At 36.6% G+C, this 24,624-nt stretch overlaps 1 protein-coding gene across 1 annotated transcript in view; it reads right to left on the bottom strand.

Moving 5' to 3' along the window:
• DHX15 (DEAH-box helicase 15) overlaps window positions 1–24,624 on the bottom strand; it is a 49,203-nt gene that overhangs the window by 7,978 nt on the left and 16,601 nt on the right. The window contains exons 4-11 of the mRNA XM_049886431.1: window positions 19,268–19,427; window positions 17,525–17,743; window positions 10,952–11,119; window positions 6,058–6,144; window positions 4,682–4,831; window positions 4,032–4,140; window positions 3,092–3,283; window positions 53–175 (exon numbers count right to left, since the gene is read on the bottom strand). Coding sequence (XP_049742388.1) covers window positions 53–175; window positions 3,092–3,283; window positions 4,032–4,140; window positions 4,682–4,831; window positions 6,058–6,144; window positions 10,952–11,119; window positions 17,525–17,743; window positions 19,268–19,427 — 1,208 coding nt within the window. The remainder of the gene's footprint in view (window positions 1–52; window positions 176–3,091; window positions 3,284–4,031; window positions 4,141–4,681; window positions 4,832–6,057; window positions 6,145–10,951; window positions 11,120–17,524; window positions 17,744–19,267; window positions 19,428–24,624) is intronic.

Here is a 24,624-nt window from a genome sequence, read left to right as displayed (position 1 = left end):
CGCTGCCAGTGACATTTAGACAAAGAGGGCCTTCACTCTAATTTACACTTACTTTGTTTAAAAGCGTGGTAGACATTCAGCAGTGTCAGATGATCTCCATCTATGTGGGCAAACCTCATCTTGGCTTCATCTGCGGCTTTCTTGGCCTCCGTGGGACGAACAAAACACTGTGGGACTAAACAAGGTTGGTATGGGCCCAACACAAACGCCCATATCGATGAGTCACGCATTCACAGATAGAGGAACAAGGCCTAGCTAGGTCAGTTCACAGAGCATAGGGCAGGGCAGGATGGCCTCCAACTGCATCTTGGACTGTTTACTACCTTGATTTGGTACATCAACACCTAACCACATCTGTAAGACAAGAGGGTTTCAAAGCTACAGAGTACCTGATTATTTTAACTAGATCTAAAAGTAGGCATCAAAACAGCTATTCTGAAGGCCATCAAGATACTAGAAAGCTCAACTTATTTCAAAAACCAGTGCTGATAGCGCTACCAATAACCAGAATTATGGTGTCAATAGCCTTTTAGCTACATGCAATTTTTCAAAAAACCATACAATGAATTCACCAAGTATCTGTGAAAGTTATGGAAGCTATACTTGCCCACTGCAGAGGTAAAAAAAAAAACTTTGCAACCAGTTTACTGTCACAGTCCTATTATAATTGTTTCCCTATTGCTGTGGCTATTACCAACTGGTGGGTGTCACTATTAGCACTGGTGAGCAGAAGCATATATGAACATAAAAATATCAAGAAATCTTGGGTTTTGATGATAGCAGTAGTGGTGGAAGGTTAAACCGCCTCTGAATTATGAAAATTCAAAAAGGCTAGGGATATTCAGCCTAGTGTTCTAGCATTTTAATAAAGGAATGAAGTCCCAAGTTAAAAAAAAATACACAAAAACTGTTATTTGAATCAAAATCTCAATATAAAAGCAAAAGTCAGTATTTTAAAAGTTGACAATCAGTCTAAAACAGTCATTATTTCAAGGGTCATCAAAATATGTAACTACAGTATTTGTTAAGAGCCTCAAATTGATTTACATAAAACTTTTTTAAGGTTACAAAGTATGCACTTCATGTTTTGAAATACAACTTTCCTTAATCCACTTTAGCAATTCCATAGTCATAAAAGCAGTATGAAAATAAAAATACTTAACAGCTTGGGACTTTTTCAACACATTTTAAAGCTCTTAAAACCTTGTCAATAAAAAAAATAATAAATTATCAGTTCAGATAGCGTATAATGGGAATAATCGACAACGAGATCAAATACATTATCAAATTACTTTTTCCCATACCATTTCCCCTTTAAAGCGATGCTAAATCAGCCAACTAGAGACAAACATGATCACAGAAATATTAAAAGTCTTGCTTAATGTAATCGAAGCAAGGAAATTCATAAAAGTACAGAAACTTCTCATAGTTGTGCAAGTTAGTGTGAACTAGCTACCACAGTTAATCGTGGGAATGAAGAAATAGCAATACACAAGGCCCTGATCTGCCCTGTTTTCTATGAGGACAAAACTTCAGAAACTATTTTAATGGGAAACAATGCACTACGAGCTCAGAATATTTTTTCTTCCATGTCTTTTTTCTTAGTCTTTAACATTTCCCTCAGAAATGGCCTGTTTAAAAACTGCTGAAATAAATGCTTATTTTCTAGATGTGCTAAAGAAGACCAACAAAAATCCCTATCTTCTGCATAACTCCTATTACAATAACTCCTATTACAAATAACACTGAAATGCAGTTGGAAGAATTCAACTGCGTAAGATTGATCCATTTTTTAAAGGGCTAATTTTCTAAACTTGCATAATGGTAATTACATAGTAATCACATAATTACGTAGAGAACCTAGAGGACTATAAACTGGGAAGTTAACAGACAAATACAATAATCTGTTAACTTTTGCCCCACTTCTCTAAAAACTAAAATCTTGGGATAAGTACATCTAGGAAAATCTAACAAAAACAACATGTAAGAAAGGCAGACAACAACCTACCACCACCTCCGCAAGTGAGACTACAATTTAATTAAGAAGATTCGATACTGCCCTGCCCATCTGCTCTGAGTCTGATCAATCATAACTCTGCAAAAAAACATTTTAGCTAGTTCTTAAATAAAAAAATTCACACCATTAGAATATACATCTAAACTAAGCCACATAATTTGTATATTTAGTTTTTTCATATATCCTTTAATTCCACAGAAGAGATTTGAGACATTAAGTAATTGAGACTAATAAACCACTCTACAAATGGAAGTCAGTTCTTCCCCAGTACTGAAACTAGTATCATAGAGTACTTCGATACTCAGTAAAAACTAGAAGTTTTCTAATTTTAGCTATAAAAATCAGAATGCATGTTTGTTAACAATAATTATTCCTCCTCCTTGTAAGAAAAATCTAATTTCCAAGTTACCGCTCATTTATGTATTCAGTTTTACACTACTAAAAAACAGCATTATTTTCTCGGCTTAACGTTCCCATTTTCAAACTTAGCAATTTTATCTATTAGGTAACCAAGCGTTTTTCTGCCATTATAAAAGAATATCATTATCAGATTAGATTTTAAGTCTAAAATTATACATTACTACTGCTATTTATTTCATACTAAGTTTGAAATTCACGTTTGACTGCCACTGGAAGAGTTTATTTATACATGAAGAAAAGGCTCGACCTCAGTGTATAGCCTGGGTTTCTCACAAGCTCATTTAAAAGTCTCAAGTACTAGAACTAAGTTCTTCGTGTACTTTTAAGCAATAAGACACAATTATAGTAGCACTGATGGATCTACCAAAGAATTCAGTTACAAATAGGTTCAAACTAATCCTTACTGGAATTTTTATTTGCACTCAAGAGAGTCAATGCTTCTACTGTTTCTTGCACAATGACTTTACTTTTGTAAATACTATGTCATTATCATGGTATTTACAAGATATTTAGGAAACATAACGAGTTCCTTGAAACCATCTATAAAATTCACTACCATGCTAAATATTAAAAAACAACAATAACAACAACAAAAGAGAAGTCCACCCAAACTTTGAAGAGCTGGGCTTTTTTTAGTTCCTTTCCCTCTATTACCTGACAACATAGCAGTAATAGATAGGACCTCATTAGAACAGTTGTAGTCACAACTTGCAATAACCATTTTAGCCAGCTGTGGATCCAGTGGAAACTCTGCCATCATGGATCCCAATTCAGTCAGATCTCCATCATCATTTAAAGCAGCCAGATAATTCAAAAGTTCCAGGGCTCTCATCAGAGTTTCAGGAGCTGGAGGGGGAAAGGCAATCTGTTAGTCAAGTGGCCTTTAGCAAGCTAAAACATGTCAAGGTACGAACCATTAGAATAAGCAATGTCATTTTTCATTCTACAGTGGATCAAAATCAAACTGTCATCAAATTCAATTATAGAGATGTAGCAAACGATGAAATCATAAAAAACTGCAAATTCTCCTGTACGGTACTTAGAATTGTCTTCTTCCTATGCCCTCTGTGTGGTGCCTTATTAGATGAGCAGAATACACACAGACACAGGAGGGCAGAGACCATCTGAGAAATTGTCTACAAGTCAAGGAGTGCCAAGGAAAATCAGAGTTACCAACAAGGAGGGACCCTTCCCAGAGCTAATGCTCTGATTTGGACTTCTAGCCTCCAAAATTGTGAGACAATAAATTCCGCTCACTTAAAAAAAAAAAAAAGGCTTCTTAAATGAATTATTAGCTCAGTGTTTATCAAATTATTTTTCCTAAAGAAAAATTAAGAGATTTAATTCTCACATTTTCATCTCAGACAATAATTCAGTTGACCCAAATTCCCAGAAAAATTTAGTTATTCTGAAAAAAAGTATTTATGTAACTGTCGCCCTTTTAGTGACAGTTTTAATGTTAATACTTAAGATTTATCTTGAAGCATATTAGAAGAGGTAAATTGTATGTAATACATATATTAAATACAATGCAAACAAAAGAGCCAATTTTGGTTAAAAGGTTTTTATTAAAATATGCTTTGATAAATCATACCTGGTGGATCCATAAAATCAAAATGCACCAAATCATCAATACCAAGTTTCTTCAACTGCAACACAACTGATCCTAAATTAGAACGCAAAATCTCAGGATAGGTGTTGTCCTAGCAAAAAAAAAAAAAAGTTGTCGTGTTAAGCATTCAAAAAACATTTGTCATCTTAAACATTCCTAATCCTCTTGTTCCAGAAAATAAAACACATCTGTTCCAGGCCTCCTTAGCTATTTACTTTGGCATTACTTTTACACCACTGTCTCAAAAGAGAAAAATATTTGTGTAATAGACTACAAAGAAATCAGATACTTTCCAGGAACTAATTGTATAGTGTTTCCTATCTTTACAGTGTAACAAAAGGATGCAGTATCAAATTATATGAATCAAAGGAACTGTACCTGGTAACACAGAAAGATTATATACTGAGTTATATATAATGCCCCAAAGAATTCATAAAGTACTACACCTGCAGCCTACCTGAGAAGTATAACAAAGAGTTATACTGGTCGCTTACACCACGAATCTCACTTAGGGAAAAACCAAGGTGCTTATGGTGCCAAAAGGCAACGTGAAATGAAAGAAGAAATTTTCTTCTATTAACAATTTCAACTTAACCTTCTAACACATAGAAGGCTATAGCAATACCCCTTACCTGCATTTCTGTTTTATAAGCTTTCTCTGTGTAAAGCCTGAAGCATTTCCCAGGTCTAGTACGACCAGCTCGACCAGCCCTTTGTTGGGCTGAAGCTTTACTAATAGCTGTCACCAAAAGGGACTCAACTCTGATTCGAGGATTGTATACCTATTAAATGAAAATAACATAAGAATGATTCTTTCTTCAGTTATTAAAAATAAACCGTGACCTAAAAGAATTACCTAAACCCATGGCTAATTCCAAAATAACAAAGAAGCATTAATGACCACCATAAACAAAGCACGCAGCCACATAACAGAGGAGAATCCACCATGTTTACAGGCATTTCCATCATTCTGAAAAGCTCAAGCTAACGTGAAAAAGCTCTTACCAAACACACAGATGGCTTACCTCAACCTTACACTTCCTAATTTTAGTCCTACCAGTTTTACCTTACTTTTGATACACTGCAAATGCTGGAACACTTTGCTAAAAAGAAAATCTGTCCATTTTTCTATAACCAATGTCCACTGTAATGCCAGGGTTGATATCAAGAACAATATTTTTAACAGTCCACAAGGAGTCAGTTAAATGCCTTCAGTTTAAAGGGAATGTTCTCCACCAAAAATACGAATACTGCATACAACTAAATATCCCAATTATGCCGATAAAATGCGATTAATTTACCCAAAAGATCTCTGAAAAATAAAACATATATAATATATACTAAGCAACACTTCAACTTGGCAAAAGTGCTTGGTATTCAGCACTGTCAAACGACTTCAAAACTTTTTCCCAACAGTGTGCCAAGAATAATCCCTAACCTTTACATCATGCCTGGCACATATGAGGGACTCTAATGTTGGTTAAGTGATTGATTTGCAGGGATGGTAACCCTATACTCTTATTAACTAAAAAAACCCCACTGCCGTCAAGTCAGTTCCGACTCTTAGCGACCCCATAGGGTTTCCGAAGCTACAGACTGCTACATCTTTCTTCTGCGAACCGCTGGTGGTTTTGAACTGCCAACCTTTTGGTTAGCAATTGATTGCTCTAACCACTGCACCACCAGCACTCCTTATACTCTTATTACTACCCTTATATACTTAAGTGAACATAAAAGCCAAAACATCTACCATCACAACACTGAAACAAAACAGCAACCACACATGCACACACAAAAAAAACAGAACAACCTTAAAAAATAAAAAGCCTAGGATTAAATGTTAAACATTGGCAATTTCTAATGGGCAGCCAGGAATTTGAAAATGAAACAAAAGAAAACAGGAAATAATTCTAAACAGAAAATTTTAGTTATTAAATGAGCAGGCTGTAATTACAGTTACACTAACACTAATTTACAAAGTATAAGATGAAATCATTAAAACATGTACCTTCTGTTTCGCAAATCCAGGATCAATCACAAACACCACACCATCTATTGTCAGTGATGTCTCTGCAATGTTAGTGGACACAACCACCTGTTGAAAAATTAAACAGTAGAAATTACATTACACTTCAAGTAAAATTAACATGATAGAAAAATTAGCCATTAACTTTTGCTAACACAACAAATTCCAAACCAATAAACTAAAAATAAGGTTTGATCTTCAACAGCCAATGCTATAAAAAGGAAAACTTTATTTTAAAAATTTCACTTAGCTCACAACAGCAACATTCTTTTCAAACAAATCCATTACAGTTTATCAGTTAACCACGTTATGTTTAGACTATTCAAATAGTAAAGAGAATTCCTCCCCGCCAACAGCATGCCTCTCGGTTAATACCCAAGCTTCATAGAGCATGTATAGATTTCAATACATATTCACAAAGCAAAATTTATACTTGTATCAGCAAAACTCAATTGGACATTTTAAACAAAATAGCATATGGGGAAAAAAAATCTCAAGTTACAACCTAACAACAATTAGATATTGAGATGTTTTAGGAAGTTACATGATGTTACATTTAAGTTTATCCCTTTAAAATAACTGAAAAAGAGCTCCTCATTAGTGTATTTACCCAGAGTATGATTTTCAGGAACAGATTACATCCTTAAATGGGAGATGTCTGTATATGCCTGCAACTAACACAGAAGATGAATCAGATACAGAGTCTGCTCTCATAGCTTTTATAGTTTGTAAGCGCAGGCTAGACATCAACAGAAAGTTTATGTAATATCAAAGATGTGCTGTAAGACTTAAAAACAGTTTACTTCAGCAGTGAAAACATGAAAGGTATACTGAGAAAACAGCATTTTGGAGAGTTCCTGAAAGTAATGTGGGACCTAAACACAAAAGAGAAGAAAAACTACCACCCATAGAGAGTTCAGTGTAAACAAAGGCATGTGGGCAACACTGCCAGGGACACACATAAGAAATGAGAGGAATTTTGTTTCTTTTTTCTTTTTATAAAAATATGAGATTTTACAAATTAATTGGCTTAAATTTTTCATAGGCTTTTATTCTAACTGTTGTTAGGTATCTTTGAGTTGGTTTCGATTCAGGGCAACCTTATGTATAACAGAAGGAAACACTGCTCGGTCCTGTCCTATCCTCACAACAGTAGGTATGTTTGAGCCCACTGTTGCAGCCACTGTATCAATCTATTTTGTTGCGGGTCTTACTCTTTTTCACTGGCCCCTCACTTTACCAAGCATGATGTCCTTCTTCATGGATTGGGCCCTCCTGATAGTATGTTCAAAGTAACAACATGAAGCCTCCCCATCATTGCTCCTGACTAGCATACTGGCTGTACTTCTTCCGAGACAGATTTGTTCCTTTTGGCAGTCCATGGTATATTCTTTTCCAACACCACAATTCAAAGCCATCAATTTTTTTTCAGTCTTCCTTTCTCACTGTCCCACTATCCCATGCGTCTGAGGTGACTGAAAACACCACGGCTTGAGTCATGCGCCTCTTAGTCCTTAAAGTGACGACTTTGCTTTTTAACACTTTAAAGAAGTCTTCTGCAGCAGTTTTACCCAATGCAATGCATCATTTGATTTCTTGACCACTGCTTCCAAGGGCTTTGATTGTGGATCCAAGTAAAATGAAATCCTCAACATCAATCTCTTCTCCATTTATCATGTTGTTGCTTATTGGTCCAGTTGGGAAGATTTTTATTTTGAGGTATAATCCATCTGAAAGCTGTAGTCTTTGATCTTCAGTAAGTGCTTCAAGTCCTCTTTACTTTCAGCAAGCAAGGTTGTGTCATCTGCATAACGCAGGTTGTTAGTGAGTCTTCCTCCAACCCTGATGCCCCATTCTTCTTCATACAGCCCATCTTCTTCGATTATTTGCTCAGCATACAGACTGAATAAATATAGTGAAATGATACAACCCTGATGCACACATCCTTCGTGATTTTAAACCATGCAATACCCCCTTGTTCTGTTCAGACTGCCTCTTGGTCTATGTACAGGTTGCACATGAGCACAATTCAGTGCTCTGGAATTCCTATTCTTTGCAATGTTCTCCATAATTCATTATGATTCATCTTTGTGTAGTCAATACAGCAGAGATAAACATCTTTCTGGTATTCTCTGCTTTCAACCAAGATTCATCTGATATCAGCAATTATATCCCATGTTCCATGTCCTCTGCTTATTAAATCTGGCTTGAATTTCTGGCAGTTCCCTTGTGATGCATGGCTGTAGCCATTTTTGAATTATCTTCAGCAACATTCTGTCAATTTCTCACACTGTGGTGACTTGAGTGTTACTGTGACGCAGAAAGGTTTCAACGAAACTTCCAGACCTAGCTATCTACTTCTGGGGAAAAAAAAACTAGCCAGTGGATTTTTTTGTTTTAACTGTTTTACTTCTAAAAATACTAATAATTTCTTTTCCTGAGTTCATATCTACTGAGTGAATTTATCAAACTATGAGCAGGAAACCTTAGGGGCTCAAAAATTTACTAGAGAATACATTAACAGGAATACTTCAGATTATTTGCATGTCTAAAAACAAATGCTTCCACTTTCATTTGTCTGTTGATACCGTCCTCAAGACTTCTAGGTAGTATTCACATTCAATAATCAGAACTAAAGCAAAAATGAACAAGGTTGACAGGCAGCATTAAGTATTAAAAAAAAAAAAAAAAATTTTTTTTTTTTTTAATAAGCTGATTCAAAATACAGTTCTAGAAAGTCAGTGTGAAGTAATGGAAAGATGGATAAATTTAGGTGTAGCTTGTGGAGTCACAAGTCAAGCCTTAACACCTAAGTGCAGTGAAAAACTTTTAACTTCGCTAAGTTTCAATTTCCTTTAGGATTCCTGTGCATCACCTGGTCTAGCAAATACAGGATATAGGAAATAAAATTACAAAATCCAGGAAATGCCTTAACTATACAGAACTTTTGGAACACATGTATAAGTTATTAAATACAATTACAACAACTACATGTTTGTGATTATGTAAGAGGTCTCTGGTTCTAAATGACAATGCAGAATACAACACTTAAAAAAAGCTACTTTGGGAAAACACATTTCACATATTTCTTCTAGAACATGTGAAATAAAAAAAAACATAAACATGAGTAAAAATTTCTTCGTATAATCAATTTGACTGGCTGCTAAGATAAGTAAGCTACCCAGCACCTACTAAGATGACTGGGTGAGCTTCTAGCCTCAACACTGAATGGTCCCAGGCTGCTCTGAAGCATGTTTATTTGTCTCTAGCTTTTCTACCTATTCCATCAACTTCCACTGCTCAGTACCTTGTACACATCAAGGTTAATCCTCAGCAACTGTCTCCCAAGATGATGGAAATAATAAATTATACCACTTTAAGAAATGGAGAAAAATTAAGCACAAGAGATTAAGATGATTACCAAAAGTCATATGCAGCTATTACATAACCTAATGAATGAATAGCTGACCTGTAAAAAGTTGATGTCACTGTTCTTATGGTATCAAACACATTAAACAGTGCAACCTTATTTGGAAAAACAAAAATGGGCATAAGGACTATTAAAAAATAAACTTTTAAAAAATATAGTTTTTCTGTTTCAAACTGGGACTCAGACGCCCTCCTATTAATACTCCCAACAAAGGGCCTCCAAGATAAGACTGGAAAACCTTGTTCCCTCCCTGTATTGAATAACTACTCTGTGCCAGGCACTCATACACATCCAGAGGATCCAGACATAGTCAACACTTCACATACTCATAGACATGACATTTAGTTAGGGCTTGAAGAAAATTCTAGATAAAAGCCAAGGTATTCAAGAAAGAAGCATTTAATTTCTTCTTAGCCTACTCTAACCAACCCATCTCTTCCTGAGGAAAGACTTCCTGTAGGGAAGGGGATAACAGAAAACAATTTTATAGTATACTGGTAATGGCAAAGGAGTTGGAAAAAAAAAAAAACCTGTTGCTGTCAAGTCAATTGCAACTCATAGTAACCCTGTAAGACAGAGTAAAACTGTCCCATAGTTTCCAAGGGGCACCTGGTAGATTGGAACAGCCGACATTTTGGTTAGCAGCCACAAGCACTTAACCACTACGTCGCCAGGGTTTCCTGCAAAGGAGTACATGCTCTAAATTACTCTAGGATCAAAAGATATGCAGAACTCCACCCTAAACACAATTTTTTCTATTTACTTTTGAAACGCAGATTATTTTGTTGTGTACAATCCAGATCACAATCACCTATAGCTTAAGTCCTCTATACTGATGTTACTGTTGTTAGGTGCTCTTGAGTTGGTTCTGACTCATAGCGACCCTATGTACAACAGAATGAAATACTGTTTGGTACTGAGCCATCTTCACAATCATTGCCATGTTTGAGCCCACTGTTGCAGCCAGTGCGTCTATCCATCTCATTGAAGGTCTACCTCTTTTTCACTGACCCTCTACTTTACTAACCATGATGTCCTTCTCCAGGGACTGGTCCCTCCTGATAACATCCGAAGTACCTAAGATGAAGTCTCGCCATTCTCACTTCTAAGGAGTATCCTGGCTGTGCTTCTTTCCAAGACATAACGTGTTTGTTCTTCTGGCAATTCATGGTATATTCCATATTCTTCACCAACACCATAATTCGAAGGCATCAATTCTTCTTCGGTCTTCCTTATTCACTGTTCAGCTTTCACATACATATGAGGCTTGGGTCAGTAGCACCTTAGATCTCAAAGTGACTACTTTGCCTTTTAACACTTTCAAGAGGTCTTTAGCAGATCTGCCCACTGCATAACTTAAGTCCTTTATAATTAAATATAATTTTATCTCACTAATAACTCTCTAAGTATTAAAAAAATGTTTATAGAGAGCATTTTTAACATTACCTTTCTCCCAATTGCTCCATTCTGTTTTTTTGGAGGCGGAGGCTCAAAAATCCTTTGCTGCTGCTGAGGTGGGAGTGTAGAGTATAATGGAATGATTTTAATGTCACCAACTTCTGGGCCCAAATCATCAACCTCCCGCTTTATTCTCTTACAGGCTTCATCAATTTCCTGCAAAATACAAGTTGGAGTCTAAAAACAAAACGAATACACAACTAAAACATTTTAAGTATCACAATCCTAGTTCCATGCAGTTTTATTTTATCTATGTAACCTGCTTTCATTTCAGATACTCCATTTTCAATTTAGCAACCAAACTAATTTAGCAAATTTCAACGGGATTTCCAAAAACAGTTCAAGAAGCTTTGATTTCTGTATTCAACACATAACTGCTTTATTTGCATTCCACACCCTTTTTCTTAAAGAGTCAGATTTCCTAATTAATTCTCAACAGATTGTACAAAAATCAAAATTTCTCACCCAGGAATATTAAACTGCACTCATGACCTTTTCAATTTTCACAATCTAAAAGAAATTGATGTGCTAGATATTTTATATAAGCCAATTAGGCTTTAATGTCACGTATCATTAATGCAATTATACGGAAGATTTGCTTCATTGTGCCTAATGAGAACAAACACCTTTACAGTATCAACACAGATATTTAAAAACTAGGCTAACCCAAACATCTTAGGGTATGTTCAAAAATTTCCCTACCACAGAAAGCTTCCAATGCATTTGCATTCAAATTTAAGTTGAAAGGGAGGAAGCATAATGAATACTGAGTGAGTGAGGGAGTGGTGAGTGATCCAGCACGTGGTGGGAATGGCTCTGGCAATGGCAAAGGGACTTACCAACATGCTCAGGGAGTACGTTAAACAAATGTTTAGGCAGTCTACCCAATAAACAACCCAGTCACAGACGCTGTCCTTATAAACAAATTACCTTACTCAAAAGACAGAATGCCAGAAAAAACAAGTGAAAAATCCTCAGGAAAAATCATTTTATATTTTTATTATATCAAATTACAGCAATTTTCCTTGAAATAATTTTAAATCAAAGTAAGTTTGTTTTCATGTTAAAGAATACAAATTTCTTAGATATAATAACAAAAGAATACTTTCCATCTATTTTGAACATACCAGTTTTCTTAACAGTTAAGGTCTTGAAAATTGTGACATAGGCAATGATCATTAAGGATTGGATATCAACAGTTCCCTTTGAGATCCCTAGTTTCTTTACAAAAAAAAAAAAAAAAAAGGAAGTAGAATGCTTCTATTCAAAGGCAAAAATATAACGAAGAAAACAAATATTTTTAGGAAAAAACGCTTTAAAATATCTAGTATCTAGATTAGAATGCCCCCTGCTGGCATGCAAATACAAAATCGTCTTAACTCTTCCAAATTAAAAAAAAAAAAAAGAATATAAACTAGATTTTTCTAAAATGAAAAATATACATATATAAAGAGAAAACATGAGTATATGCAGTTTTGTTAATAGTACCATTTAATGACTGATAGAGTCAGAGGTCACTCACTGAATTTACTTATCAGAAAATAAAGTCCCCAAATCTTCAGTTTAAGACTCCTGTATTTTTGGCAAGCCAATAACTTCAAATTTACTAGGACTAGACTATGCCATCTGCTAACCATGAACGGAGCTAAAACATGAGGAACACTGCATGCGATATTAAAAGACATCTCTAAAATGCTGGAAAAAATCCCGTATCACTTATGTTTTTAAATAAACATGGCCTTAAATGCTAAGCTTTAAAAATCTGAGGAGAAAAATTTTTCCTGAAGTTTACTAAGCTTCCATAGACTCAACCACTGTCAGTTCAGAATGCCATAAAATGTATCTGCGTGCATCAGAAAATAAATACAAACAGGTAGAGTTCCAAAAGGAAATGGAAGGTTCACTTTCAAGAAGCAAACCATCTGCTTAGTCATCAGCAGTACTGAAATTAAGACAGATGGCCAAGCTTCTGCTATGAGGACTTTCGACTCCAAAAGTATCAGTATATGGTAGTAATTAATCTGGGCCCTACTAATTTAAAGAGGCTGAATTCACTGCATATTGAAAAAACATTTTACAAAGCAAAATTAAAAAGAATGTGCTGCTTAAGAATCGAAATGTTTCAACATCTTCAAGTACCCACTTAGACAATTGATATTTCAATTGCAGTCATTCTTCTCTAATTCAGTAGTGTGGCTCCCCTAAGGACCTTTACTAGGCAGCACTTAATTTAAAAGATAGGCCCAGATGCTTTGCGTAATATCAAATAACACTAAAAATGTTCTAGAAGTCAAAACTTCTTCCAACCTCTCACCAATTTAAACTGGTCTCTTCCCCCTCCCAAATTAGCACTATTGCTTAAGAAAAGTGGTCAAAATGGTAATATAGTCTTAAAAATGAGTTTGACAATTTCACAAGATGACTAATTTCAATGAAGGCTATTCAAATTTATCAAGACAGACATACTAAGTTTCCAGAATTTACCATTTAACTGACCAAATAAATTATAACAAAGGTCACAGACACGAGGAACAAAACCTTTAAATCAGCTCTACTAAACACAATGAAATTTATACCAAATACATCAGGTACTGTGCTATCTTCTCCCTAAAGGTCTTTAAATTTAAGACTTCTCACTGAAAAAGAACATAAAAAATGTAATGGGCCTGATGTAAACAAAGTTCACAACTACAGTGGCACTTTATTTAATGAAAGGCGTATGCTCCAGCATTGTACTTTTTCTGTCTCCTCTAAGACCATGAAAGAACAGGGCTTCATGCGATTTCACCTCTTCCTTTCAGGTTATAGTCGAGTGCTACCCAAGATTTTCGATTCCTAGTGAAAACTAGACGGTTCACACTTTACCTTTCCCCATCTATGGGATTCTCAGTTGCCAAAATACCAATTGTCCAAAGTTGACTCATAGAAATGTCTTCCAGTCCTCAGCTTGAGGGCACCTGGTATTTCTGACAGAATTCTAACATGCTTGTTTTCTGAACATAATGATGACTATTTTAAAGTCATTTAAGGGGAGAAAAGATGCTACACACTTCAGAGGTAGTAAGAGACTACGGAGACCGGACACTAAAGAACAGTTTCAATGCTACATTACAGTACAAATGCTGTTCACATGCCATCAAAAAAGCATTTGGTACTCTTGCATACAAAATATAAAGAAATTCTTCCATTCAAAATGCATAAAAAAGGAAGACTCGTACACTTTTATTTATCTGGAAAAATAAATTTGCAACACATCTTTTTCCCCCCAAAGAACAAGTATGGTTCTCTACTAGGGACGATTCTGCCCCACAGAGGTCATGCGGCAAAGTTTGTGGGCATTTTCAGTTGTCACGACCGTGAGACGGGGGTGCTACTGATCCGTATCTAGTGGCTAGGAATGCTGATAAATATCCTACAGTGCACAGGGCACTCCACGACAAAGAATTTTGGGGTAAGACTGCCAAAGTCGAGAGACTCTGCTCTACTGAAAGAAAACCATGGCCAGTGGGGCACAATGGTAATTAATCCACAAATCATAAGGACAACTGTGAAGAAATCCAAGAATAGAAAAAATTACTCAGCTTTTCATAGCCTTTAACGCAACAGAATTTACTCAAATACTATATACTAAGTACCCTCACAAGGCAGTTCACTTTATAGTGGAAGGAAGCAGCCACACAGGAGGCCCTTGATATGTGAAAGAAACTATGACAATTTCCCACAACACTATTTAAGGCATCATTATGTGTATCACAGGCATCACACTGCCTAAAATGTTCCTCTGAAGCAGTCACCCTTAAACCTGAGCATATATAAAAACTGTCTGAGGAGCTTGTTAAAAATGAGATTCCTCACAAAAGGACAAATATTGTATGAGACCACTACTGTAAAAACTCATGAAAATGTTTACAGACAAAAAAGAAACAATCTTTGATGGTCATGAGGGAGGGGAGGGCTGGAGATGGAAAAACACTAGACAATAGATAAGTGCTAACTCTGGTGAAGAGTAAGACAGTACACAGTACTGGGGAAGTCAGCACAATTTGTACAAGGCAAGGTCACAGAAGCTCCATAGACACATCCAAACTCCCTGAGGGACCGAATTGCTGGGCTGAGGGCTGTGGGGACCATGGTCTCGAAGAACAGTTAGCTCAATTGGCATAACATAGCTTATACAGAAAATGTTCTACGTTCTACTTTGGTGAGTTATCATCTGGGGTCTTCAAAGCCTGTGAGTGGCCATCTAGGATACTCCGCTGCTCTCACCCCTTCGGGTGCAAGGAAGAACAAAGAAAACTAAAGATACAAGGGAAAGGTTAGTCCAAAGGACTAATGGACCACATCTACCATAGCCTCCACCGGACTAAGTCCAGTACAACTTGATGGTGCCCGGTGACCACTGACTGCTCTGAAAACGATCACAAGAGAGGGTCCTGGAAAGCACTGGAGAGAAATGTAGAACAAAATTCCAACTCAAAAAGAAAGACGAGACTTGCTGTCCTGACAGACTGGAGAAACCCTGAGAGTATTGCCCCTGGACACCCTTTCATCTCAGTAACCAAGTCACTCCTGAGGTTCACCCTTCAGCCAAAGACAGGACAGGCCCATAAAACAAAACGTAACTAAAGGGGCACACCAACCCAGTGGCAAGGACTAGAAGGTAGGTGGGGAAAGGGAAGCTGGTAATAGGGAACCCAAGGTTGAGAATGGAGAGTGTTGACGTGTTGTGGGGTTGTTACTCAACGTCACAAAACAGTATGTGTACTAACTGTTTAACAATAAACTAGTTTGTTCTGTAAACCTTCATCTAAAACACAATTGAAAAAAAAAAGATTCCTATGCTTCACCCCCAAATTTCCCCTATTTTAGCAGGCTTGAAGCAGGGCCCAGGAACCTACACTGTTTTAACAAACTCTCCTCCCCCAGTCAGAATCCACTGGCCACACTTGGGTTATAAAAAAATAAAAAACAGGAGGTGGGCCTGCACATGCACATAATTAAATTTAAATTATTTAAAAAATAAAATTTTAGTTCCTCTCACACTAGCCACATTTCAAGTGCTGGGAAACCATAATTGTTAGTGGCTACCATGTTGAACAGCACAGATATACTATATTTCTACTATCAAAAGTGAGTTCTACTGAGCAGTGCTGTTGTAGAGCTGTTACTCAAACCTTGAGCAGTAGCATCAACATTAGCTGGAAGTATGCTAGAAACGCAGAATCTTAGGACACATTCAGGCCTATACAATCAGAATCTGCCTGTTAACAAGTTTTCTAAGTGATCTGCACATATACAGTCATTTGAGAAGCACCAGTCTAGAAAATGCACAAAGCTCATTAAAGCAAATAAAAATTTCTAACAAGACCTTTACTTTAGTTAAAAGGCTTTCTGGACAGCTTCTCTTAACCTTATTTAGCCACTCAAGAATTTCACAACACAACTATAAACACCCTGTTGGAAGCACATTTAGAAAACTGTAGCAGAGAATAAAATTAACGCGCCAAAATGAAATAAAATCTAATGACAACACTTAGGTGATCTCCTCCAATCCTCAGTGAGTACATGGAACAAAACAAAACACACAAATGTGTTGTGATCACTTGCAAACTAAGTAACTGGCTATGTTATCCTGATTTCAAGGTAGGTGTGATTCAAATGTACCTTGGCAAAATTACAGGTGACCATATGCTACATATCACCCAGTTCTCTCCAAATTTGAGTTTACAACTGCTAAATCTGGAAATTCTAAAAACGTTTAACACTCTATAACACAAACACTAAGAACCAAAACTAAGCCCACTGCCACTGAGTCTATTCCGACTCATTGTGACCCTACACGGACAGAATAGAACTACCCCATAGGGTTTCCAAGAAGCAGCTGGGTGGATCTGAACCGCGGACCTTTTAGTTAGCAGCCAAAAGCTCAACTACCGTGCCCAGTGGTATAAAAAGGAACTCCTGGAGTACACTGATAAAAAGGGTTATATATAAATAGTCAAGTTGAAGAAAAACTTTAAAAGTTTGTATAAGAAAAAAAAAAAAAAAGGTTAATACAGCTGTCCCTCAGTACCTGCAGGGGATTGGTTCTAGAGGCCTGGTGGATACCAAAATCGGCATAAGTTCAAGTCCCTTATATAAAATGACATAGTACTGGCATATAACCTAGCCACATCCCCTTGTACACTTTAAATCATCTCTAGATTACTTATAATACCTAAAACAATGTAAACATTATGTAAATAGTTGTTATACTGTATTGTTTAGGGAATAATGACAAGATAAGAGGTGAACAATGCTCAATTGAGTGCAAGGATCTGTGAAATGGTGGGAGGCTACAGCAGGCTATGCCCACACATCATTTCATTCCCCTGGATTCAGCATAGTGCTTTCTGGAACTTTTTTTTCCTGAATATTTTCAACCCATGGTTGGTTAAATCCATGGATATGAAACCTGCCAATACAGAGAGCCTACTGTATGTGAAGTTTTTAAGTTGAAAGGCGTAGCGTAATAAAAATAATATACCAAAGGCTAAATAATGAAGCAAATAATGACAATACCTCTTGACCAGTTAAGAAAAGCAGAAGATCTCCTTCCTCCTCTTCACACATGTGAATTTGGATCACTGTTCGAATTGCTGCTTCAAGATAATCTCTTTCAGGTTCCGGAGTATAAAAGATCTCAACAGGATGTGTACGTCCAGGAATAGTTAAGAGCGGGCAGTTATCAAAGTAAATCTGGAATTTTCCTGCATCTAGTGTAGCACTCATAACTATAACCTAAAACCAAAAGTTATATTGTTAGAAGCTGTCTTCAAAGGGTTCTTACACGGTCTTAAAGACCAAAAAGTACCGTACTGTTTACTGCCCTATGTATCAGTTACAAAGCCCATAAGAGTCTTCATATAAATAGTGATTAAAAAAATCAAATACATAAAGGCTAGGCTGTAGGAAGATCTGAGTCATTTACATAAAAAAGAGAAATAAACCTAATGTCCAATAAATAAGTAAACTATAACATGTCCTCATGAAACTATACTTTAAAAACAAGTTTCCACAATTAAACAATATAGGAAAGGCTTGGGAAAGAGAACATTAATATGTAGTAAGATTACTGCTATGCTTATTAAAACACAACGACATTGCATATGGGGGGTGGGGAAAGGAAATGCAAAAAAAAAAAAAAAAACAAAACAGTGGAACCGATGTAAATTTTCTCCCATCTTGCAAATCATCTTTGATAAGCATGAGTTTTGAAAAATTTGTAATAAACAAGAATCTTCTATAATGTCATAAAACGTCACAGCAACAAAAGGTCACTCGATGCGGGGGCTGCATGATTGTGCAGTCACCTTCCCTCTATGTAAATCATAAATTACTCAATCCATTAAAAATTTCCTGAAATAGAAGGTTTCCCCATAAAACACTCTACTAGAGTTCTACTTCAGTTGAGTGTCTTACTAAAACCTTGATAGCTCATGTGGCTTAATCAATAATGATACTATTCATTAGTTCTTCAAGTGTATTCTTCAAACGCATGAATTTAATCTTTGTAAACAAAATGTTTACATACTCTGACCTTAATCTTCTTTTTAAGGAACAGAATCTTTCTGTCTAGGGAAGAATCCTTTTGTAACACATACACTGCCACAGGATAATGTATCTAAGTTTCAACGAATGTTAAATACACATAACAACAACAAAAATAAACAATGTAAAAACTGGAACTTAATCATATTCAAGGGACAGAAGTATCAGAAAAAGTTAGTCACTTTTAAGCCTGTTATCAACACAGTGATACTGATCAGTGTTAGTGGTTCAGAGGACGAAAGGAGAACAAGACAGAAGAGTAAGCAAATCCATGTCTGACGAGCTGCTTGTTCTGGGTGTAGTTACTGCTACTCTCCAGCATTATAATGCGTTTTGTGTTGGGTCACGACATGGACTGGAAGAACAAAGATTTGACCCTTAGGGGAGGAGGCCTCTGGACTTACTGAAGGGTAGAGTGAGTAGCAAGGTTATTAAAATATCATGCTACTGGTTTAAAAAAGAACTGGGTGGGTTAGAAAATGAGATTTTGTTTTAAAATATATTACTAAAAAGTGGGAGAGGTACACTTGAAGTCTAAAATGAAGACACAGTATATTAAAAACAAAGAAAAACATTATAGGCACTCACTGATTGCTTCTTTTTACAGTCAAAAAGATACTGTAAAGGTCTATGATCAGTGATCAGCATGCGTTCCCTGTATATTTTCACAGAGATACATTTTATGAACTAAATGGGTAAAAGAAATTACTTCACCTTTAAATCTGATCTCTGTCTTACAACTTCCTTCAGAACACCCATGAGAATATCTGTAGCCAAGGTCCTTTCATGAGCCTCATCAAGAATTATCACACCATAACGTTCCAGGAGGGGATCATTCATGGCTTCACGAAGTAACATTCCATCAGTCATATACCTATATTCACAAAGAACATGTTGGTCAAGGTTCATTTAGGCCATTTTAAAACTAAACATCATGACATAAAAATGAAATGCTGAGATTAGGTAAGTTTAAATTAAACTTTCTTCCAAAACAAATGTGCTGGTTTTATTGCTTCATAATCATCTGCAAAACTAAGCTTGGAGATAATTTTATAAGCATAGATAAACCTGATTATGGAATATAACAATCACATGATTTCACACAAATGCCCAACCAAAAACTGTCATTTAAGTAGGTGGATTTCTTAGCAACCAACCTTAAAGCATACAAATATTCAGCATACTAAACAAAAGAAATCATTTTAAGATGCTTCATAACATCACACCACTAAAATGTTACCACATGCAAACTGAAAGCCCTAATAATTCCCCATTTGATGAGCTAACAAGAGGCTACTGCTTCAAAAGGGCTGACAGAGCCAAGTGAGTCAAATGACTGTAAAGAAGCACAAAAAGGAATACATTCACAAAGGCACTGGGAACAAGAGGGGCAGTATTTGCACTCTTGAAATGCTAATAAATACGTGGAAGATAAAAGGTGAATGGCATCAGACTGATCAATGAACCAAAACAAGAGGGAAACCAGGCTGAGGGACAGCGGCTTAAGATAAGACTAATGTGTAATTCAGGCAATCAGTTGAAGGATGGTTTGCAGAATGGTGGCGTGGGTCAACCGTCTCCTCTCCATTCCACCCAGGCTGCTGCTGTCACCAATACAAAAGGACTATATGCCTTCAAATCCTGAAGCTGCAACTCAGTTGCGTCAATAAAAACCCATAACTTTATTTAAAAATCTTAGGTCAACACCTATGTCTTCACCATTTGAGAACATTTTTCATGAACTAATCTTTCACAGACTAAAGCTTGATATTTTAACTACTGTCATCTGTTGGAGCAGTAAGTTCACCAAACTGACAGCCTGCAACAGTCATGAATCCCACTCTTTATTTCACCTAAATTCGAGACTCTGGCAAACAAGTCCATCTTTACTCCATTTACAGGTTTTCTGCTTCTTTCCTCTTTAACCATATTTAAAAAATAGACTCCTAACTGTATTTCTGGAATTAAAGACAGCATCAGCTACAAGATTATTTTATGTAAGACTATGAAAGAAAAAAAAAAAAACAGCAAATGAAACTATGAGTCACTGTCTTCAGTGACAGTGCATCACACACTGCATGAATCAGCTACACTAGAACCTCTAGCTGCTTTGAAATCTTTCACCTTTTTCGGAACATTTAGCAATTTCTCTTGCCTTCAGATGTATTACTAACATGAAATAGGCAATCTTTTTGTCCATCATCTCAGAAGCAAAACATAATAAAGTTTCATCCACACGTGGTAACTTCCTTACATTAACAAAGCACCTGTCTGTTGCTTTGCAAAGGAAAAAAAAAAAAAACTGGTCGCTCTTCCAAAGCCACTCAGTTTCCAAACTTTTCTGGATACTCAGTAACTATTCACTTCAAAAGGGAATTCTACTTTGAGGGCATTTTAATTAGCAAACAAATTTAATGTGTGCAGTTCCAAAAACAACAACAACAACAAAAAAACCCACAGGACAGCCAACTCCGTATTTTACTGGGTACCTCATTAGCTAGAGTTGTTATTCTGTTTTGGGGCAGAAAACTAAAAAACTCGTTACAAGTACAAATTTTCAGGCCCTACCTCAAACCTACTGAATCAGCAATTTTGAAGGTGGCGTACTGCGATCTGTGTTTTAACAAGCTTCCGTATGATTCTGATGCTTGCTAAAGTTTGAGAAGCATTAGCCTAATCGGCAATCGGTAGGTCAGTCTAAACTAATCAAGTTAAACAAGAAAGAGTAAACAAAGCAGATGATTAAGCCATAAAAATATCCTTGGAATAAGTAAAAAACAGTTCAGGTTTCCAGTCCTGGCTATTTAAATGAATGCCGAAATAGAGCTCTTGGGTATTAATAAAATACACCTTCTCCAAAAAAGCGCGCTGAGTAATATCAATGTACGTTACTAAATCAAGTATTCTTTTTTGTAATGGCCACACGCAGATGGCATGGCATAACCACCACCAACAACTACAGTACAAGTACAGCTGACATCACCTGTTCTGATTTGAACAAAGCATCCCAAGTTGTCTTTTCCAAAGAAAAATCACAGAAAATAAAGGAGATCAGAAAGGTGGGAAATGTTTTTCCAAAATAAAAGCCAGATTAAAAAAAAAAAAAAAAATTGAGTAAGACAAACTAAGTTATTCCTAACGTAAATGAGTGTCAATGACTAATGCTCCAGTTATGAGTGACGAAAAAACCGTGTGTATGCAGGGAAATCATTCCCAGGAACTTAGTGTTACGTATTTTGGCATTGGGGGGAGGATAGTGTACAGCTGAGATAAAACTTCCTGAATCCCTACCTCAAACCTTATACCTTCTCCAAAACTCCAGACAAAGATTTAAAACAAAAATACCAGAACCCATGGATTAAATTACTTAAAACAATCTTGGACAAGGTATGACGCAAAGGCCAGACATTATAAAAGTAGTTAATTCAAAAGTCAAATTTCTGCATGGCATGAAGCTTCATGAAGTAAAGAAGACAAACTAGGCAAAAACTGCAACTTATATTAAGAAAACCAAAACCAAACTTGTTGCCGTCAAGTTGATTCTGACTCATAGCGACCCTACAGAACAGAATAGAACTGCCCAGAGTTTCCAAAGAGCACCTGGGTGGACTCGAACTGCTGACCTCTTGCTTAGCAGTAGTAGCACTTAACCACTATGCCACCACGGTGTCTGCTTATATGAAGAGCTCCACAAATCAGTAAGAAAAAGGCCAACCAACCATGCAGTTAGTGATAAATGTGGGGTTTGCCCACCTTGCTCCTTTAATAGTGCAGTTAGTGACAGTATCGCAAGAAGGCTTCCGCCAACAACGTCACTTTTCCAATCTAAAAGCATGAATTCTCACATTACACTTTCATATAAACTCCAATATTCCCTTTCAGAAGCCCACTCCCCATATGACATCTTATACACGTGTTTGTTTTATGAGGACAGAGACTCTTCCTTTTTACTACTGTAACGTGTCCTGTACTACACACAGAAGACAATTATCAGCTGACTGAATGACTAAGCATTATCTGTCTAAATAGATTCCCAATTCTGCATTATCTCAGTTATTTTGCAGCCTGGGGAAAAAAACAAAAATGCAATCATAACTTCAAATACTACAATGTTTTTCCACAGGTACAAGACTATCAAATTGTTTTCTTCTCTAAAAAAATCATGGATTCCCTTTAAAAAATGAAGAATGAGTTTCTTAAAATTTGCTACAATGTCAACTATAGACAAAGTACTTCTTAAAATCCACCGCAAAAAGCCAGAGGATCTCAGACGTTAAAAACAAGCACCAGCCTTTTCTTCCTTACATGAAAATGAATTAAGATTTTTTCACTGACTAGTCTGTTGTTCTTCAGCTACCTCATTTTTTTTACCCCATGATTTTCACTTCAAGACAGCAAAAGTACCATAAATAGACTAAAAGGAAAAAAAAAAAGGGTGGGAGCAGGCAAGCATGCAATAACCAAAATAAAAAATAATTCAGCAGCTGTAGCTTTGCAGACAAATTTGTCCACTGGGACTGGGTGGCTATTTAAGGCTAGTCTAACAGCACATTAACTTATACTAGAGATCTACTACTCTGCAAATACTAAACATCAGACTAGGAACTAGAATTTATGCAATGAAGCAGCACTTCTGAACCAGCATTTGTGTCCGAAACACTGAAGAACCTATCTTGGGCTCTTTATATAGGGACAATCTAAACTAATTTACACTTAGCTAAAGTGCTCTCAAAAAAACTTCTTTAATTAGTAAACAAGTACTTATTTAGTGCTAACACTGCTCAAACAGGATTAGACTCTGAGCCCCTTAACTTTCATCCTCTTTACCTTCCTTTTATAGTGAAAACTAAAGGCTTTCTTTCTCCTGGCTATCCCACTGATACATAAGCATTGTATATCTCTGTATGAAGCGAGCTACTGTAATGTACTGATAGGTGTCTGATATGTTCACTATGCCTACGCAATTAGCTCATCTTCAGAAAATCAAATCTTTACCTTTTTTGACATCTGAAATCTCAAGAAATGAGTTGATAAATTACCATATAAAATATATCTAGGGAATCATAAAACCCTACTCTCAATACAGCAGCATTCTCATTAGTTAAAACTACCACTGTCATCAGCTGTCACTGAGTTGCCTCCGGTTCACAGTGACTCCATGCGCAACAGAATCAGACCGTTGTGATCCATATGGTTTTCACTGGCTGATTTTCAGAAGCAGGTCACCAGTCACTCTTCCTAGTCTGTCTTAGACTGGAAGCTCCACTGAAGGCTGTTCAGCATGCACAGCAACAGGCAAGCCTCCACTGACAGATGGGTGGTGGCTGGATATAAGGTGCGCTGCCCAGGAACTGAACCCCAGTCTCCTACATGGAAGGCGAGACTTCTACTACTGACTCACCACTGGTCTCAAGATTACCACTCAACTGTTGTTGACTCATGACGGCCCCATGTATGCCTAGTACAACTGCTCCACATGGTTTTCAAGGCTGGGACCTTTCGGGAGCAGGCTGCCAGGTCTTCCGAGGCACCTCGGAAGAGTGCAGAGGTGAAATCTGAACTGCCAACCTTTCAGCTAGTAGTCAAGCACTTAACTACCATCGTTGTTAGGTGCCATCAAGTCATTTTCGGACTCGAAGAGATCCTTTGTGACAGGGTAGAACTGCTCCGACAGGGTTTCCTAGGCTGTAATCTTTATGGGAGCAAAACTCCAGGTCTTTCTCCCACAGAGCCGCTAGGTAGGTTGAACCTTTTAGTTAGCAGCCAAGCACTTAACCATTAACAACAAGGGCTTCTTTAACTACCACCAGTCTCCTACTAGTAAATAGGAAAAAAGCTAGCCTTGAAAATTTTTTTTCCTCTTTTGAGTAACTTATGGTAATAACACACTCTTTTTATATGATCATTAAAGAGAACACTAGGTTAGCACCCAGCTCTGTGGCAGATTCTAGAAGAAATCCCAATAAGCTTATCCTTGTCCAGAATAAGACTTTTAAAAAGTTTAGTTTTAAATTCCCAAGGAGTCGAAAGGAAAACTTCCAGAACTAATAGGGAAATTTAGCAAAGTTGCA

The sequence above is a fragment of the Elephas maximus genome, chromosome 5 (assembly GCF_024166365.1).
Source record: "Elephas maximus indicus isolate mEleMax1 chromosome 5, mEleMax1 primary haplotype, whole genome shotgun sequence".
NCBI lineage: Eukaryota > Metazoa > Chordata > Mammalia > Proboscidea > Elephantidae > Elephas > Elephas maximus.
The sequence above is the reverse complement of the archived record's forward strand: the minus strand, read 5'-3'. Positions and strand labels throughout refer to the sequence as shown.